At 48.6% G+C, this 16,427-nt stretch overlaps 1 protein-coding gene across 1 annotated transcript; it reads left to right on the forward strand.

Moving 5' to 3' along the window:
* Window positions 1–5,080: 5,080 nt before the first annotated feature.
* On the forward strand, window positions 5,081–11,704 carry Cpxm1 (carboxypeptidase X, M14 family member 1). The gene is made up of 14 exons (XM_076848992.2): window positions 5,081–5,263; window positions 6,660–6,818; window positions 7,198–7,307; window positions 7,444–7,583; window positions 7,681–7,771; window positions 8,364–8,514; window positions 8,614–8,702; window positions 9,021–9,144; window positions 9,227–9,423; window positions 9,509–9,688; window positions 9,773–10,070; window positions 10,249–10,388; window positions 11,203–11,305; window positions 11,419–11,704. The coding sequence occupies exons 1-14, from the start codon at window positions 5,095–5,097 to the stop codon at window positions 11,658–11,660; spliced, it is 2,193 nt and encodes a 730-aa protein (XP_076705107.1). The 5' UTR covers window positions 5,081–5,094; the 3' UTR covers window positions 11,661–11,704.
* The last annotated feature ends 4,723 nt before the right edge of the window (window positions 11,705–16,427 follow it).

The raw sequence follows: 16,427 nt of genomic DNA on the forward strand, positions 1-16,427 counted from the left end.
GGATGTGCTTCAGCAAAACAAGGACTCAAACTAATCCAAAGGACAATGTGGCATTCAAAAAATTAGTCTAAAAATAGGGATGATGAGAAAGATCTGGGATGATTCCTACTTTATGTGAAGAGAGCAACCAACACAGCCTGGACCAGAAGATAGCAGCTCTAAGAAAGAGTCTACAGAGGAAAATAAAATCAATTGATTATTGGAGTGTTAAATATATTCAGAGTAAATAATCAATTCTATTGGAAATTGTGGGGTTATATTAACAATTGGTACCCAGAAAACCAAGCAAATAATAAAACATTTACTTATTCTACAAAGCACAAAAATTGAATGATATTTACATGATCATAATAAAAGTATTGAATATTGACTTCAAATGGTGATTTAGCTTTATTGGGAAGATGGAAGGAAATCTGTGTGTGTGTGTGTGTGTGTGTGTGTGTGTGTGTGTGCACGCATAGGAGAGCTACATCTTTAATTCCATACTAGGAAATCCAGGGATAATATATAAACAGAAGAATCAAAAAATAGCAATAGAAGCAAATAAAAAAAGGGGAAATAACAAGGAATGAAAGGTGATTGATTTGGAAATAGAAAGCCATAGGGAAGAGTCTTCTATTACAAACCTAAATGTGATTTACCTTGATACAAAATTATCTTTATCAAAACACTCTATTGTGCAGTATTTTGATAAAAATAATTTAAAAAGCAAATAATAGGGGCTGGGGGTGTGGCTCAAGCAATGACGCGCTGGCTTGGCATGCGTGCGGCCTGGGTTTGAACCTCAGCACCACATACAAACAAAGATGTTGTGTCCGCCGAAAACTAAAAAAATAAATATTAAAAAATAAATAAATAAAAAGCAAATAATATAGGATTATGCTATGGGAGATCAGGAAAAAACTCCTAGGATGAATGAAAGGTGAATTTTTTAGTGATATGTGGAAATATGTAGCTTAAGATAAAATTTCCAGTGACAGTATCAAACACAGTCAATCTATGAAAGTTGTGAATCTTATGTATTTTAGACAGACATGCTCTAAACCTCTGTATAGTACTTTTCAGTCTTTAATGTGCAAATGAATCTCTGGGGGTTGAATCCTCTGAGAATCTTGTTAAAATGCAGAATCTGATTCAGTACATCTGGGACAGAGTTTCCGAATTTCTAACAAGTTCCCAGGAGATGCCAACACTACTCATCCTCAACCACACTTTGAGGGTAAGGCTGTCAAAGACATTGAAGTACAAAAAAGAGACATCTGGGGAGACAATAGTCAGGGAAAGATAGGCATGTACAGAGGAATGCCACCTTATGCATCTAAGTGTCATGGGAATCCCCATCAATGCTCATCTATATCACAGAAAAAGCACCTGGCAGAGGATTAGCATCAGGAACGGGAGATTGGGAGCCACAGGCAGGCAGCAGATTTTGTCACTTCAGTACATGTACAGCAGACACATAACCTCCTTTCTTTCCCTTGGTATTTGTTTTATTCCACCTGTGTATGTGGGAACAAGAGGGCTGTGTTTTTTCCCCTACCTTTAATTCATCTGACTAATCTAGGGACTCCTGGGACCACACATTATCTTACTTCATCATCACAGTAACCCTCTGAGGAAGATATGGTTCCTGTTTTATGGATGAGGAAACTGAGTCTGAGTAGAAAGGCGGACCTACTGTCCAAGGATATTCACACAAAACAAACAGCGGGATGTGAAAATAAACCTGATTGGCGCCAAAGTTGTGTATCTCCTCTCTATTCCCAGCACCTTGACCATACCAGAGAGCTGGCAGGAGATTTCTAGCCCCTTCCTTAAATTAAAAATCTCAGTCTCTCTCCCTCTCCTGCCCACCTGCTCTGGATTGAACTCAGGAGAGCTCTACCACTTAGATACATTTCAAGCACTTTTTTATTTTTTATTTTGAAACAGGGTCTTGCTAAATTGCTGAGGCTGACCTTGAGTTTATGATCATCCCGCCTCAGCCTCCAGAGTAACTGGAATTCCAAATATGTGTAGTCACATCTGGTTCTTACACTGAGAATCTTACACTAAAATCTCTTTTGGGTAGGTGCTCCCACCTAGTCCTACTTAGTTATGCTTTGTAATACATACTTATCGTCACGAGACCACAAAAGATCTTCTAACCTAGATATAGACATCTGGCTGGACAGGTACTTGGGCACAAACTTGCTACTGCCTCTGAAGCAACCACCTTTGGGGGCTTTGTGCCTTTGTAGCTCCAGATACCCAGAGAGGTTAGGGCCAGAGGCAGTAGCTGAACTGGAAGCGCAGAAGAATGTGAGAAGGTGCTGGGGGAACTCAGAGGGGCATGAGGAGCTCCAAGGATTGCAATATGGCAGAGAGGCAAGGGGTTTAGAGCAGTGAGAAAGAAGGTGAGGGCGTGGGAGTTGGGACAGAAGTGGTGCCAGGATCCCATAGATCCAAACCATTAGTGACTGGTGGGAGGAAGCCAATCGCTTCACTCTAGTCCTCTTGGCTGGGTGGGCTTTTGGTTCATGGCCTCCTGTCTCCTCTTGTGCATAACCTGGCCCTGTTTGGTCCTCTATAACCTTGAATATATCATACACATACTTTTGAGTGTGAGTAGGGACCAGGTGCTGTTCTAGGCCTTGAGGTGTGGCTGTGAACAATGGGTGCAAAGGCTCTTCTGGAGGGGTACCGACTCCTAGGAGTGGTGATGGTGGTGGTGGGAGAATGTGACCAAGAAGGTAAAGCTTACTTTAGAGATGTCAGGATAGCCTTTGCAAGCAAGTGACATTGAAAGGAAATCTCAGTGAGAAAGGAAATTTCTCAAGTGTGAGAATGCAAACTTGTCGAACAATTGCAAAGGTCCAGAGGCTGGGTGGGGCTGGTGTGTTGGATGAACAGCTAGAAAGGCAGTGTGGCTGGCTGGAGAAATAGAAGCCAGGGGAATTGCAAGGGCAGATGCAGCTGGAACCCTATGGGTAGGAAAGAACTTGGTTATGAAGGACCATGCCGGTGAGCACACTAGGGACTTAAGCTGGAGGAATTTGACAGGATTTGGCTGCTGTAAGAGGAAGGACTTGGAGGAAGGGGTTGAGAAGTTTGGGAGGCACTTTTTTTTTTTCCTCCTACTGGGGATTGAACCCAGGTCCTAAAGCATTTTTGGCAAGCACTGAACTACTGAGTTACATCCCCAGTGCCCTGCCCCCATCTCCACCAATCCCCCCCCCCCCCCCCCCCCCGCCCCTTTTGAGATAGGATCTGCTAAATTGTGCAGGCATGCAATCCTTCAGCCTCAGCCTTTGGAGGCGCTGAGGCCAGCAAGATATCCGGTTTCTTGTGCACCAACCCCACACCCCACCCCCTCCACCTTTTTACACCTCTCAGGGAAACCCGAATGGCGTTTGGGGCCAGAGACGGAGAAGCGGTCAGACTGGACATTTGTGGAGCCCTGGCAGCCCTTCCCCCCACACACACCAGTAACTGTTCAGACCGTGGCCTCCCACTCCGGGAAAGCAGGCAAGTGTCAGTCTGCAGTACTGTCCATCTGTCTCCACCCTGTGCCAAGGGAATCCCCGCTTTGGAGCGGTTCCCTTTAAATTTTCAATGTTCCTCTCTCCTGTGCCCTGGACCAGACAATGCTGTCTAAGTGGAGTGCTCCAAGAAGGGACCTGGTCACTCGTGGGCCCTGTCCAATTACCCCTTTCAGGGACTCTCTAGCCCTCCAGCCAGGACGCGTGGAGTGCACCAAATGCCTTGAGGAGCTACAGGGCTCGTGCCTAAGTGATGTTCCCTGCCAGTGGTAGTTCTCAGTTTGGGAGCGCCTCGCCTCTCGGTATTTCTTTCGAGGGATCGTGTGAACTTGCTCCGCTAGCATGGTGCTGACACGCTGATTTGGGGTGATTCGAATTGCTTATAGAGATAGTGGCCTCGCAAACAAAAAAACAAAACAAAACAAAAAAAACATTTGCCCAGGACCCCGAGCATTCTTGGCTGCCTATGGCATCTGTTTTCATGGGATGGCAGCAAAGAGCTGGCCAAAGGCACATAGTGGACGCATTTTCTACCCCGGAGAGGCGACCCTGGCTTGGAAGCACTCAAAGGAGATCTTGGAGGCAAGATAAGAATGGTCCTGCGCTCTGTAATTCCGGGATCTGGGGTAGTCGGGCGAATGGAGAATGAGGGCTGCGGACTCCCGGAAGGGAACAATGGGAAGGGGCTAGGAGATGGAGCCGGGAGGGGAGGGAGCGGGTCCAGTCTCTGTCCCTCTCCTCCTGGCCCCAGCCCGCCGGGTATCCCTCTGGCTGCTCTCCTCGAGTTATGTAACCCCGGAACAGAACGTGGCAGCCGAGGGAGCAAAGGAGCAGGGAGCGGAGGGGAGGAGAGAGGGGAGGCGGGGCTGGGGGCGGTGTGGGGGTGGGGGGTGGGGGTGATGACGGGAAGAGTCGACTCTGGTTGAGTCCCTGGAGTAGTCTGTCAGAAGGATTCCTGGACGATAGTCCTTTCCCATCCGCACCCAGTGCCCTGCCTCAGTTTCCCCGTCCTCTTCTTCCCCTTCTGTCCCGCCCGCCCTGGCAAGGTAACCTGTGGTTCTGGATGGCTTTCCCTCTCGGGTTATTTCCACCCCAAACTTCTCAGTTTTGCTCCCTTGGTTAAGTCAGCCGCTCTGAACCTCAATTTACCAGTTTGTAAAATGGGGTTTGACGGAAAGACCACGCATAAAGTGCCAGGCATCGTGTACCGTGCAAAGTAGGTGCTCCCAGTGGGGACAAGCGCCTCCCAGGACTTAGCGACCTATATGGCTTTGCAGATAGTAAAGGACAGCGCACGGATGAGGCGAGTTAGCCCGGGATAGCCAGAGAGGGAGGGGCAGGTCCAGAGACCCGGGGCCGCCTGGTCGCAGCCCGCGCTCTCCCGGGGTCTGAAATGCTCGGGTTCGCCCCCATCCTCGGAGGTCCAGGGCCAGAGAGGCGGCAGTGGGCGGACCAGAGGCTGCAGAGGGGCGTGGGGCAGGCAGGAAGGGGCGGGGGGCTCCTGAGCAGCAGGCAGGAAAAGGCAAACCCACCGACCGCTCACAGTCCTGAGCGCCGGAGTTCTGCGCCCGACATGTGGGGTCTCTTGCTGGCCTTGGCGGCCTTAGCGCCTTCTGTCGGCCTGGGTCTGGGGGCGCCCAGCGCCTCCGTGCTGGGCCTAACACCGTCGGCGACCACCGAGGCCACGGGCTCGACCCCGGCTCCGCGTAGCAGTCCAGCACAGCCGTCCGGGAAGGCTAACGGTGAGCTCCAGGACCCAGACCCCGCAGCTCCGGCTAGTGGTGGCCCCACTCCCCGGGCCCCTGTGGCGCCCCCTCCCCAACACACATACATACTCGCACCCACACACTCTGCCCCACTTCCGGGCCCCTTATGGTGCCCCCCTCCTCAACACAAACAGGCGCGCGCGCACACACACCCACACCCACACCCACACACACAAACTCACACACAGAAAACCCTGCCCCATTCTTCTGCTCCTTGGCGCCCCTTCTGTCCCTCCTTCTGTCCCTCCCTCCCCTCCCTCTCTTTCACTCACTCACTCTCTCTCTCCCTCTCTCCCTCTCTCGCTCTCACCCTGCCCAAGGCAATAGTCGCTGACTCAGCAATCCCGGCCTGATTCCCAGCCAGATTTAGCCAGCAGCACTGGGACACACACCAGTGGAATGCTGCCTGCTCTAGCCCCAAGCCTTCCCTTTTCTCAGATAAAGAAACTGAGGCCAGGGCCTGAAGAAAGGGACAAAGAGATGCAAAGGCACCAGAGGAAAAGTTTCAGGGCAAGCTTGGACAGGACAGAGTTTAAGGAGAAGGGCTGGAGAGAAAGAACAAAAGAAAAAGAGGGAGAGGTGAGGCTTTTGGCTGAGGCTGCTTGGAGGAAGGGAGCTCTGATTCTGGACTGGAGAGGCCGTCTGCATGACCTCCCAACTTCCCAGATGGGGAAGCCTAGGGGAGGAAGGCAAGGAGATGGCAATGGCGGGCTTCTAGAGAGGTAAGTGGAATCAGGCCCTGAAGGGATTTCTGAGTCAGGATGAACTGACCAGACGGGGCTGGTGAGAAGAAAAAAGTATGTGCGAAAGGGCAGGGGCCCCTGACACCAAAATGTGAGGCACATTCTGAAGGCAGCTGTGGCACATATATGGTTAGAAACTACAGTACTGCCCTGTGCTGTGAGCAAGCAGGCCCAGCTGCCAGGCAGATGTGGATTTGGGGATGGTTCAAGTTAGCCCAGAGGGCAAATGTACCAATACAGGCAGCTCTGGGGCCTTGGGACATGAAATCTGGTCTGAAGCTGAGGAAGGATAATATTTCAGGGGAAATGGACAGATACTGCAAGGCCTGGATATAAAGAACCAAACTCAGCTCTTTGGAACAACCAACCAGTTTCTGGTGGCTGGGTCTATCTCTCCATAGGGTCAGAAGTAAGGCTGGCCAACCATGTGGTTATCAGAAAGAAGTGGATGCCAGGGAAATGACTGGAAAGGTCGATTGGGGCCCAACTGCATGCCTTCATTGCCATCCTAAGCCCTTTGATACATTGAGCCTGCCATGGACTCACATGTCTTCTTGGCTGACAAATCTTTCCATCTGAGGTTTCATGCTGTTCTTCCTTCTCCCTGGGGCTGTCCCTCTGGACCTTAGCAACTTCAGAACAGCTTCGGATTCGAGTCATCAAAAAGAAAAAGGTCATTGTGAAGAAGCGAAAAAAATTAATTCGCCCCAGTCCTCCAGTGACTGCCAAGCCCATGGTGACCAGCAGCCCAACAGGGTCTCCTAATCTCCCTGAGAAACAAGAACCAGGTACTTCCTTTCTAGAGACTGCCCAGGCTTGCAGCTCTTGGGGCTTCATGGGCATGGGTATACCCCTCTGTCTACCCAGCACAGGAGCAAGTTATGCTCAGCTTCCCTGCTCTGACAACTCTCTCTGGTTCTATTTTTTATTTTTTTTGTGGCGGGAGGGTACTGGGGATTGAACTCAGGGGCACTCAACCACTGAGCCACATCCCCAGCCCTATTTTGTATTTTATTTAGAGGCAGGGTCTCATGGAGTTGCTTAGTGCCTCATTGTTGCTGAGACTGGCTTTGAACTTGCCATTCTCCTGTTTCAGCCTCCCCAGCTGCTGGGATTACAGGTGTGCACCACCATGCCCAGCATCTTAATGCTCTGTTTCTACCCTAGGCTGTCCCCCTTTGGGCCTGGAGTCCCTGCGAGTTTCAGATAGCCAGTTTGAGGCATCCAGCAGCCAGTCCTTTGGTCTTGGACCACATCGAGGTCGGCTCAACATCCAGGTAATCAACCCTGGCTCATAGTCCAGGTCTAAGGGGTAGGCAGGGGAATACCTGGGACCTTCTCTCCTGCTCCCTTTTTGTCCCAGTCCACCCTACTCTGCCCATTGGGCCTGATCACCTTGTCTTGGGTCCATAGTCAGGCCTGGAGGATGGTGATCTATACGATGGGGCCTGGTGTGCTGAGCAGCAGGACACTGAGCCATGGTTTCAAGTGGATGCTAGGAACCCCATCCGCTTCTCAGGCATTGTCACGCAGGGCAGGAACTCTATCTGGAGGTGAGGCAGGCCAACTCTTGGCCAGGTAGTTGTGGGTGGACACAGGAGGGCTGCTGTGGGACTCCTGGGGGCACTGATGTCTCACCTCTCCTGCCAGGTATGACTGGGTTACATCATACAAGGTCCAGTTCAGCAATGACAGTCGGACCTGGTGGACAAGTCGGAATCACAGCAGTGGGATGGACGCGGTGAGTGGTCCCATAGTTACTGGGACCCTCTATGCTGGGATTTGGGTACCCAGCCCACCGTGGTGTGCTTGGCTGGACTGAGACTCCTTTGAGGATAATAGATATCCACTTAACCGATCCAGGAGAAAGAGTGTTTTGGTCAGGATGGGTGACACCAGCAGGTATCTTGGGAGCAGGCTGCTTTGGTATGTGTCCATGTCCTTGATAATTCTACCATGGGGTGGATGCTACCTCATGCTCAGCTTCCTCTGGGGACATCCCTTCTGGCTTGAATCACTTCTCACCTGTTTATTGCTCTGGGTTTCTCTAAGTCAGTGACCCCTTTTATACCAGACTACAGTATAGGCTTTTCCCAAGTTATGTAGTCATCTTGATCTAATGAGCTGTGACCAAGCCAGAAAACATGACTCTCTAGGGCTGCCCATGGGCAGGGGCTTGGGCAAGGAAGGGGTCCACATTCAGAGGAGAGTGCAAATCTATAGCTGAACTACCAGGAAGGGTTCATGGTGAACTTGGAGGCCTGCTCTTCTTCCCTGGATCCTGAGCCAGGCTGGGATTTGAGCAGCCTCAGCAAAGGACTTGATGTCCCCAGGTATTTCCTGCCAATTCGGACCCAGAAACCCCAGTGCTGAACCTCCTTCCAGAGCCTCAGGTGGCCCGTTTCATTCGTCTGCTGCCCCAGACCTGGTTCCAGGGAGGTGCGCCTTGCCTCCGGGCAGAGATCCTGGCCTGCCCTGTCTCAGGTGGGCAACTGGGCAAAGGCTGGATGGGCAGGGCCTGGATGTACAGGGTGAATCCCCCACTGTGAACTTACCCTTTGCCTTGAACTCATCCACTACCAGATCCTAATGACCTACCCCCTGAGGCCCATTCACTGGGATCTTCTGACCCTCTGGACTTTCGGCATCACAATTATAAGGCCATGAGGAAGGTCAGATATGACCCTATAACCCTGTGAAGGCTGGTTTGCCTAGCTGGGGTCCCTCCCTCACCCAGGCATAACAGCTCTGACTGCTCACATCCCCTACTACGTCTCCTACCCCTATCTCCTGCTTCTCTTCTGTTGACCACTCAGCTCTCCCCCAGTTGCCCTGTCATGGCACTTCCCTTGCTCTGCCCCTTCCTTCCTGGTATGCTGCTCTCTTCTTGGGCCACCACTGACTCTGTAAATCCTTCCATAGCTACATGTGATCTAAGCCCTGCATGTAATCCCTCTATGCCTCATGTCATGCTGTCCTCTGTCCCCCAGCTGATGAAGGAGGTGAATGAGCAATGCCCCAACATCACCCGCATCTACAGCATTGGGAAGAGCTACCAGGGCCTGAAGCTATATGTGATGGAAATGTCTGACCGGCCTGGGGAGCATGAGCTGGGTACTGGCAGGTGGCATGGGGAAGAGGTGGGCCCAGGGCAGACCATGGGTGTGAGCCAGGTGCTAGCCCCTTGTGTTCCCAGGAGAGCCTGAGGTACGCTATGTGGCTGGCATGCATGGGAATGAGGCCCTGGGGCGGGAGCTGCTTCTGCTCCTGATGCAGTTCTTGTGCCATGAGTTCCTGCGTGGGGACCCACGAGTGACCCGGCTGCTCACTGAGATGCGCATTCACCTGTTGCCCTCCATGAACCCTGATGGCTATGAGACCGCCTACCGCCGGGTAGGCCACCTGGCACGAGGGCCCCTGCCCCTTCTGCCCTGGTGCCCAGAGCCTGTATGGCTTAAACAAGCCCCTTCTCTGTCAGGGCTCAGAGCTTGTGGGCTGGGCAGAAGGTCGCTGGAACCACCAGGGCATTGACCTTAACCACAATTTTGCTGACCTCAACACACCACTGTGGGATGCCGAGGATGATGGGCTGGTGCCCCACGTTTTCCCCAACCATCATGTGCCACTGCCTACTTATTACACTCTGCCCAATGCCACTGTGAGTATTCTGGGGGCAGTGGTGGAGGACCACCTAGGGGAGCCTTGTCTCTGTGTCCAGCCCTCCTGACCCACCCCTGTTCAGGTGGCTCCTGAAACACGGGCAGTGATCGAGTGGATGAAGCGGATCCCCTTTGTGCTGAGTGCCAATCTCCATGGGGGTGAGCTGGTGGTGTCTTACCCATTCGACATGACTCGGACCCCGTGGGCTGCCCGTGAACTCACCCCGACGCCGGATGATGCTGTCTTTCGCTGGCTCAGCACTGTCTATGCTGGCACCAATCGGGTCATGCAGGACACAGATCGCCGACCCTGCCACAGCCAGGACTTCTCTTTGCATGGCAACATCATCAACGGGGCTGACTGGCACACAGTCCCCGGGAGTATGTGCCAGAGGGTGGAGTTGGCCCCATCTCTGTAAATTCCTGTCCCATAAGACAGTCTGCTCTTACGTGCAGTGCTCAGGGCAATTCCCACTCTGAAGTGTCTCCTGGGGGAGGGCCCCAGGAGGGTGGGACTCCCATCCTGCTCCTTAGGCTGCAGTGTCTGTGATACCTCTAGGCATGAATGACTTCAGCTACCTACATACCAACTGCTTTGAAGTCACTGTGGAGCTGTCCTGTGACAAGTTCCCTCCTGAGAACGAGCTTCCCCAAGAATGGGAGAACAACAAAGACGCCCTCCTCACCTACCTGGAGCAGGTTGGATGTGAATCCCCACAGCCCTCAGCATGCCTGTGTCCTGACCACTCCGCTCTCCATTTAGGCTCTAGCTGCCACCAGGGAGTCTTCTTTTTTTTGGCAAGGGATACCGGGGATTGAACTCACGGGTACTCAACTATTGAGCCATATCCCCAGCCCTATTTTGTATTTTATTTAGAGACAGGATCTCACTGAGCTGCTTAGTGCCTCACTGTTGCTGCGGCTGCCTTTGAACTCGTGATCCTCTTGCCTCAGCCTCCCTAGCTGCTGGGATTACAGGCGTGTGCTACCATGCCCGACTGTCAGGGAATCTTCTAAGATATCTGACATCAGATAATTTTGGAAGGCTCTAGGACAGGAAATGTTTTGTAAGTGGGACAGTGTCAGGCATTGTAGGCCAGTGGGACTAGACCCCAGAGCAGTCTAGAGGTGGTCCTAGAGCTGTCCTAGACCTGTCCTCAGAAGAGCTCTTCTCAGAAAAAAACATTAGGTAGTGGCAGAAACTTCCCTGACACAGAAACATCATGTTCACTAGGGACTCCTATACCTTGCGATGGCTCCATAAGAGCAACTTCCAAGGGTTCTACAAAAGACAATGGCTACTAAACTTGGGGAAGCCCAAAGGTTTCTCTTCCTACCAGTCCAGATGTAATTTATTAACCAGGAGGAAATTTTACCAAAAATGTTGTCACCTAGGAACATATAGTAGACATACTCTCTTTATCGAGTTTGCAGGGGACCAGAGCCAGAAAGCTAGCTGAGAGTCACATTCTGTGCAGAGGGGAAAGGGTTTTGATGTCCTTTTCCCACACAGGTGCGCATGGGCATTACAGGAGTTGTGCGGGACAAGGACACACAGCTTGGGATTGCTGATGCTGTCATTGCCGTGGAGGGGATTAACCATGACGTTACAACGGGTATGTGGGGGGGGCTGTGAAGGAGGGGCTGGGGGGGTATTGAGGGAGGAACTTCAGGCTGGGTCAGGAGCTGAGGATTGTTGGACCCTGACTTTGCCTTTTACTCCCCTCAGCTTGGGGCGGGGATTACTGGCGGCTGCTGACCCCAGGGGACTATATGGTGACCGCCAGTGCTGAGGGCTACCATTCAGTGACACGGACCTGCCGGGTCACCTTTGAAGAGGGCCCTGTCCCCTGCAATTTCATGCTCACCAAGACTCCCAAACAAAGACTGAGAGAGCTGCTGGCAGCAGGGGTCAAGGTGCCCCCAGACCTTCGAAGGCGACTGGAGCGGTTGAGGGGACAGAAGGATTAAGCTGAAGAGAGCCAACATCTTGGGCAGGCTGGCCCTGTCCAGAACTGAAGGGGAAGAGTGGGGAGGGAGGGACAAAGGGGGGGTTGAGGTGCTTCAGCTCATTAAAGCTACCTGGTACCTTAGCTGATCTTCCTGTTGTCTCCGTGTCCCAGATCTTCCCCCCAAGGGCAGGCCTCAGCCCACCTCTCATCCTGTTGTGCACCCACTCTCACCAGGTGACTTCTGAAGACTGTGGAAAGAGGATCTTACCTGGAGCCTTGGATACGGGGCTTGGCAAAGCAATACATTTATGCCTGCAAATTTCTGCTGGAGGTGCCCTTACACTCTGTAAGCACCTGCCAAGCATGCCAGGGTCAACACTGTCTACCTAGCTTCCTGAGGCTCCCAGTCAAGAGGGGACAGTTTAATACATAGAGAGACATGCCAGGTGGAGGCCAGTTACTATGAAGTGTAGGCAGGGAGTCACACATGGCAAATACAACAATGCCGGCCAGCAGGGATGACCTGCACCAATTGTGTCAATCAAGAGAGTAACAGAGATGATGGTTCTAGGGAGTTCATGATGGAAAGTGGGCTGGGTATGGGGGTTCCTCCAGGAAGAAGGGAACCAAAGATAGATCAGCTGAGAGCATTTGAATTTGCCTCATCAGGCATTCTTGGGGAGTGTTGATAAATGATAAGCTCAGATTAGTTTCTGTCAGACTGAAGGAGGAATTATGTGCGAGTTCTAGATGTTGCTGGTAAAATAACCAATTCTAGTTATTTCATGCAGGGGAAATTTTAATTCTAGAAAGTGGATATGAATGTGTTCGAAGAGCTGGGTGAGAAAAAGGGAGAAGAAAATTTCACCCAGAGAGCTGATAACACCTTTGGTCTCGTGTCCATAAGCCTGTATTTGCTTATGTTGTTTCTGGAGCCCACCATCATCTGTGGTCACCTGTGATCACTTGTGGTCACTTGCCATTGCTACAGCCTGAAACAACAATCTCTACCTTCTATTTTATAATCTCTAGCCTTTGACGTCCACAGGCAAAATTGCAATAGTAACCTACAGAATGTAGGCTCCCAGCATCCTTGCAATTCAGAGTAGAGCTTCCGAGGACAAGAATGGGGCGAACATTAATAGGCAGAATCTGGCATTAAGGCACCATGTAGCTTCTTTTGGGGAAGTTTTAGTGAAAAAAAAAAACTTTTTTATTGAAAAAAATATATATATATTTTTTCAAAATCAGTTGGCCAAAATAAAGAAAAACAAAAGGGAAAAATAGGGAGGGGGGAATCAGTTGATCATACTCGTGTGGGTGTATTTCTGGAATTTTCAGTCTGTTGCATTAGGATTGTTACCAGACTCTTGCTTCTTGGATCCAGAGTTGTGGAAATGAACACTGGATCTGGAAAGAATTTAAGCACAGGCAAGGCTTTATCGGGGACTTCTGCTCAAGCCAGAAGGAAGTTACAGCACTGAAAGAGTGTGTTAGGCCAGTTCAAGCAAAGAACAAAGATGAACAGCTTTTATGCATCTGTGGGGTAGGCAGGAGCTGGGACCTTCTGTGTCATCACAGACAGAGGTGGGATATTAGCCCCTGCATCATGCTCCTTCATGCACTGCCATTTTTTTTTTTTTTTTTTTTTTTTTGGTACCAGGAATTGAACCCAGGGGTGCTTGGCCACTAAGCTACATCCCCAGACCTTTTTGTTTTTTATTTTGTGATGGATCTTGCTAAGTTGCTAAGGGCCTCACTAGGTTGCTGAGGCTGAACTTGAACTTGGGATCCTCCTGCCTCAGCCTCCCAAATCACAGATTAGAGGCATGTGAGCCACTGCACCTGGCTCTCACTACCATTATAAGTCTTCTCCTGGTGGTGTGCATTTTACTAGGCTAATAGCTGGGGGTCAGTTTTGGGACTATTCTACGTGTACTCCTGTCCTTCACTACTTGGAGTTGCCCCTTATCATCTGGGAAAGTCTGATGTCTGGCTTTAGCTGGCATTTTGTGAACCACAAAATCTCAGAAGACTAAGATAACTTTTCCAGCCTCCCAACTCCTGGCATATAATCGCATTCCCATAGCCTTGAAGACTGGTGTGTCTTTTAACTCCTAACTTTCCAGAAGACAGAGAGCTAGCTTGGCTGTCTTGTTTCCTCTAAAAGGTGTGCATCCCTAAGCCTAAGGATCCTGTTTTTACTGTACAGGGGTGGGATGGGGTGGAAGCAGGGAAGGTGACCATGTCAGATGTATCTATCCATTCACCAATACCACACTGTTTCAACTACCACAGCTTCATGATACATCTTAAAAATAGGTCGTGTGCACAAGTAAAAGAATTAAATGGGACCATTACTTTACACCATATATAAAAATCAACTAAAAAAATGGATCAAAACCCTAAACTTCTAAGAGCTGAAACTATAAAACTCCTAGAAGAAAATGGGAAAAATCTTCAGGGCATTGGATTTGTCAGTGATTTCTTGGATATAACCCCAAAGCACAGCCAAGAAGAAACAAAATAAGTAAGTTGGACTCCATCAAAACTAAAAACTTTTCTTCATCAAAGAACATTATCAATAGAGTGAAAAGACAATCCACAGAATGGTCAAAAATATTTACAGAAATTTAAATATACAGAATATATAAAGAGCTCCCACAACTCAACAACAACAGCAAAAAACTCAAGCAACATGATTTAAAAATTGACATAGGATTTGAAAAGACATTTCTTCAAATAAGATATGCAAATGACCAATAAGCACATTAAGAGATTGGTCACTGTTAGTCATTAGAGAAATTAAAATTGAAACCACAACTTGATATCACTTTATACCAATTAATTTGACTTTTATCAATAAAATTTAAAAGAAAAAAGTATTGGTGATGATATGAAGAAAGCTGAACCCTTGTGCATTGGTGGGAATATAAAATGTTGCAACCGCTGTGGAAAATAGTTTAGTGGTTGCTTAAAAAATTAAACATAGAATTACCATGTGACCCAGCAGTTACATTTCCCAGTATGTAACCCCAAAAATCGTAAGCAGGAACTCAAACAGATACTTGTACAACAGCCACAAGGTGAAAAAAATCCAATAGATAAATGAATATAAAGTATAATCAACACAAACAGAATATTTCTTAGCCATTAATGGAATAGAATTCTGATATAAGCTACAGCAAGGATAAAATTTAAAAACATTATGCTAAGTGAAATAAGACAAATACAAAGGGACAAATATATGATTCAACTTGCTTAATTTGCCTAGAATAGGTAAATTCATAGACAGAACATGGAGTAGAGATGACCAGGGCTGGGAGTAAAGAGTGAGGAGTTAATGTTTTATGGGCACAGATTTTCTGTTTGGGATGATGAAAAAATTCTGAAAATAGATAATAATGGTTGTACAATGTTGTGAATGTGCTTAATGTCATTGATTATACACCTAAAAATGGCTAAATGATAAATTTGAACTTATGCATATTTTACTACAATATAAAACTCCAAAAAAAAAAAAGCAACCCTGAAAAAAATCAGGGTCTCCTTTGCTCTAAGTCATTCTCTCTGACAAAATAAAATAAGTAAGTTGGACTTCATCAAAACTAAAAACTTTTGTTCATCAAAGAACATTATCAATAGAGTGAAAAGACAATCCACAGAATGGTCAAAAATACTTGCAGAAATTTAAATTGTATTTAAACTGTATTCCAGGAACAATAGGTTTGATCAATAAACAGCTTGTGATGAGTTGAAACTACCTCCTAGGCAACAGGAACTCTCTTAAAGCTGCCTACAAGGTTCCAACCGATCAATCCTGAAATAATGATCAGTCAGATCACTTTTTTGACCAAGAGTGCTTGACTGTGCACACTCAGTATCCCCAAAGACGGGGCTGGAAGTGCTGGTCCCTTGCCTTCCCAATGTGACCATACTTATATTAAAATTCCTTTCCTGCTTGTCACCATTACTTTTCCATTTGGTTTTCAGGGCAAGTGGCCAGACCTGATTGGTTGGGGACCCCAGACTCTGGGGGTCTGGCCTAGGTCTCTGGTAACACGGTGTTTTTCAGTCCATGAACACAGTATGTTTCTCCATTTATTAGGTCTTCTTTGATCTCCGTTAACATTTTGTAGTTTTCACCATATGGATCTTGCACATTTTTTTAAGATTTATATCTCTATAATCATTTTTTGATTAAACTGTTAAATAATACTGTTGTAGACTAAACTGCATCTTCTCAAATTCATCTGTTAAAGTCCTAACCTCCAGTCCTTCAGAATGTGACTGTGTTTGGGGACAGAGCCAAGGTAATTGAGGTTAAATAAGGTCATGTGGACCCTGTTCCAATATAACTGGTATCCTTATGAAAAGAGGGAGAGGTGCCAGAACTTGCTCTCTCTGCCATTTAAGGACACAGGGAGAAGGTGGGCACCTGCGAGCCAAGGGGAGAGGTCTCAGCAGAAACCAGATCTGATGCTCCTTTGTGTGTGTGTGTGTGTGTGTGTGTATGTGTGTGTGTGTGTGTGCTGAAGACTGAGCCCAGAGCTTTGTGCATGCTTAGCATGTGCTCTACCACAGAGCTACACACCAAGCCCTCTGCTGACACTTTGATCTTTGATATCCAGCTTCTAAAGCTGTGAGAAAATAAATTTCTAATGTTTTAGCCACCCTATTCTTAGCAAAACTTTAAGATTAAAAAAAAAACCTCATTTTCCAATTGTTCATTGCTGAGATACTAAAATATGATTGACTTGTATATGGACTCAAGTCTTGTGATCTT

This window comes from Callospermophilus lateralis, chromosome 3 (assembly GCF_048772815.1).
Source record: "Callospermophilus lateralis isolate mCalLat2 chromosome 3, mCalLat2.hap1, whole genome shotgun sequence".
Taxonomy (NCBI): Eukaryota; Metazoa; Chordata; class Mammalia; order Rodentia; family Sciuridae; genus Callospermophilus; species Callospermophilus lateralis.

Bases quoted from the DNA above. Each gene is read 5' to 3' on its own strand.
- Cpxm1 (XM_076848992.2), top strand. From the start codon at position 5,095: ATGTGGGGTCTCTTGCTGGCCTTGGCGGCCTTAGCGCCTTCTGTCGGC. The intron at 8,703-9,020 runs GTCAGATATGAC...TCTGTCCCCCAG, and splicing joins ATTATAAGGCCATGAGGAAG to CTGATGAAGGAGGTGAATGA. The intron at 9,145-9,226 runs GTACTGGCAGGT...TTGTGTTCCCAG, and splicing joins GCCTGGGGAGCATGAGCTGG to GAGAGCCTGAGGTACGCTAT.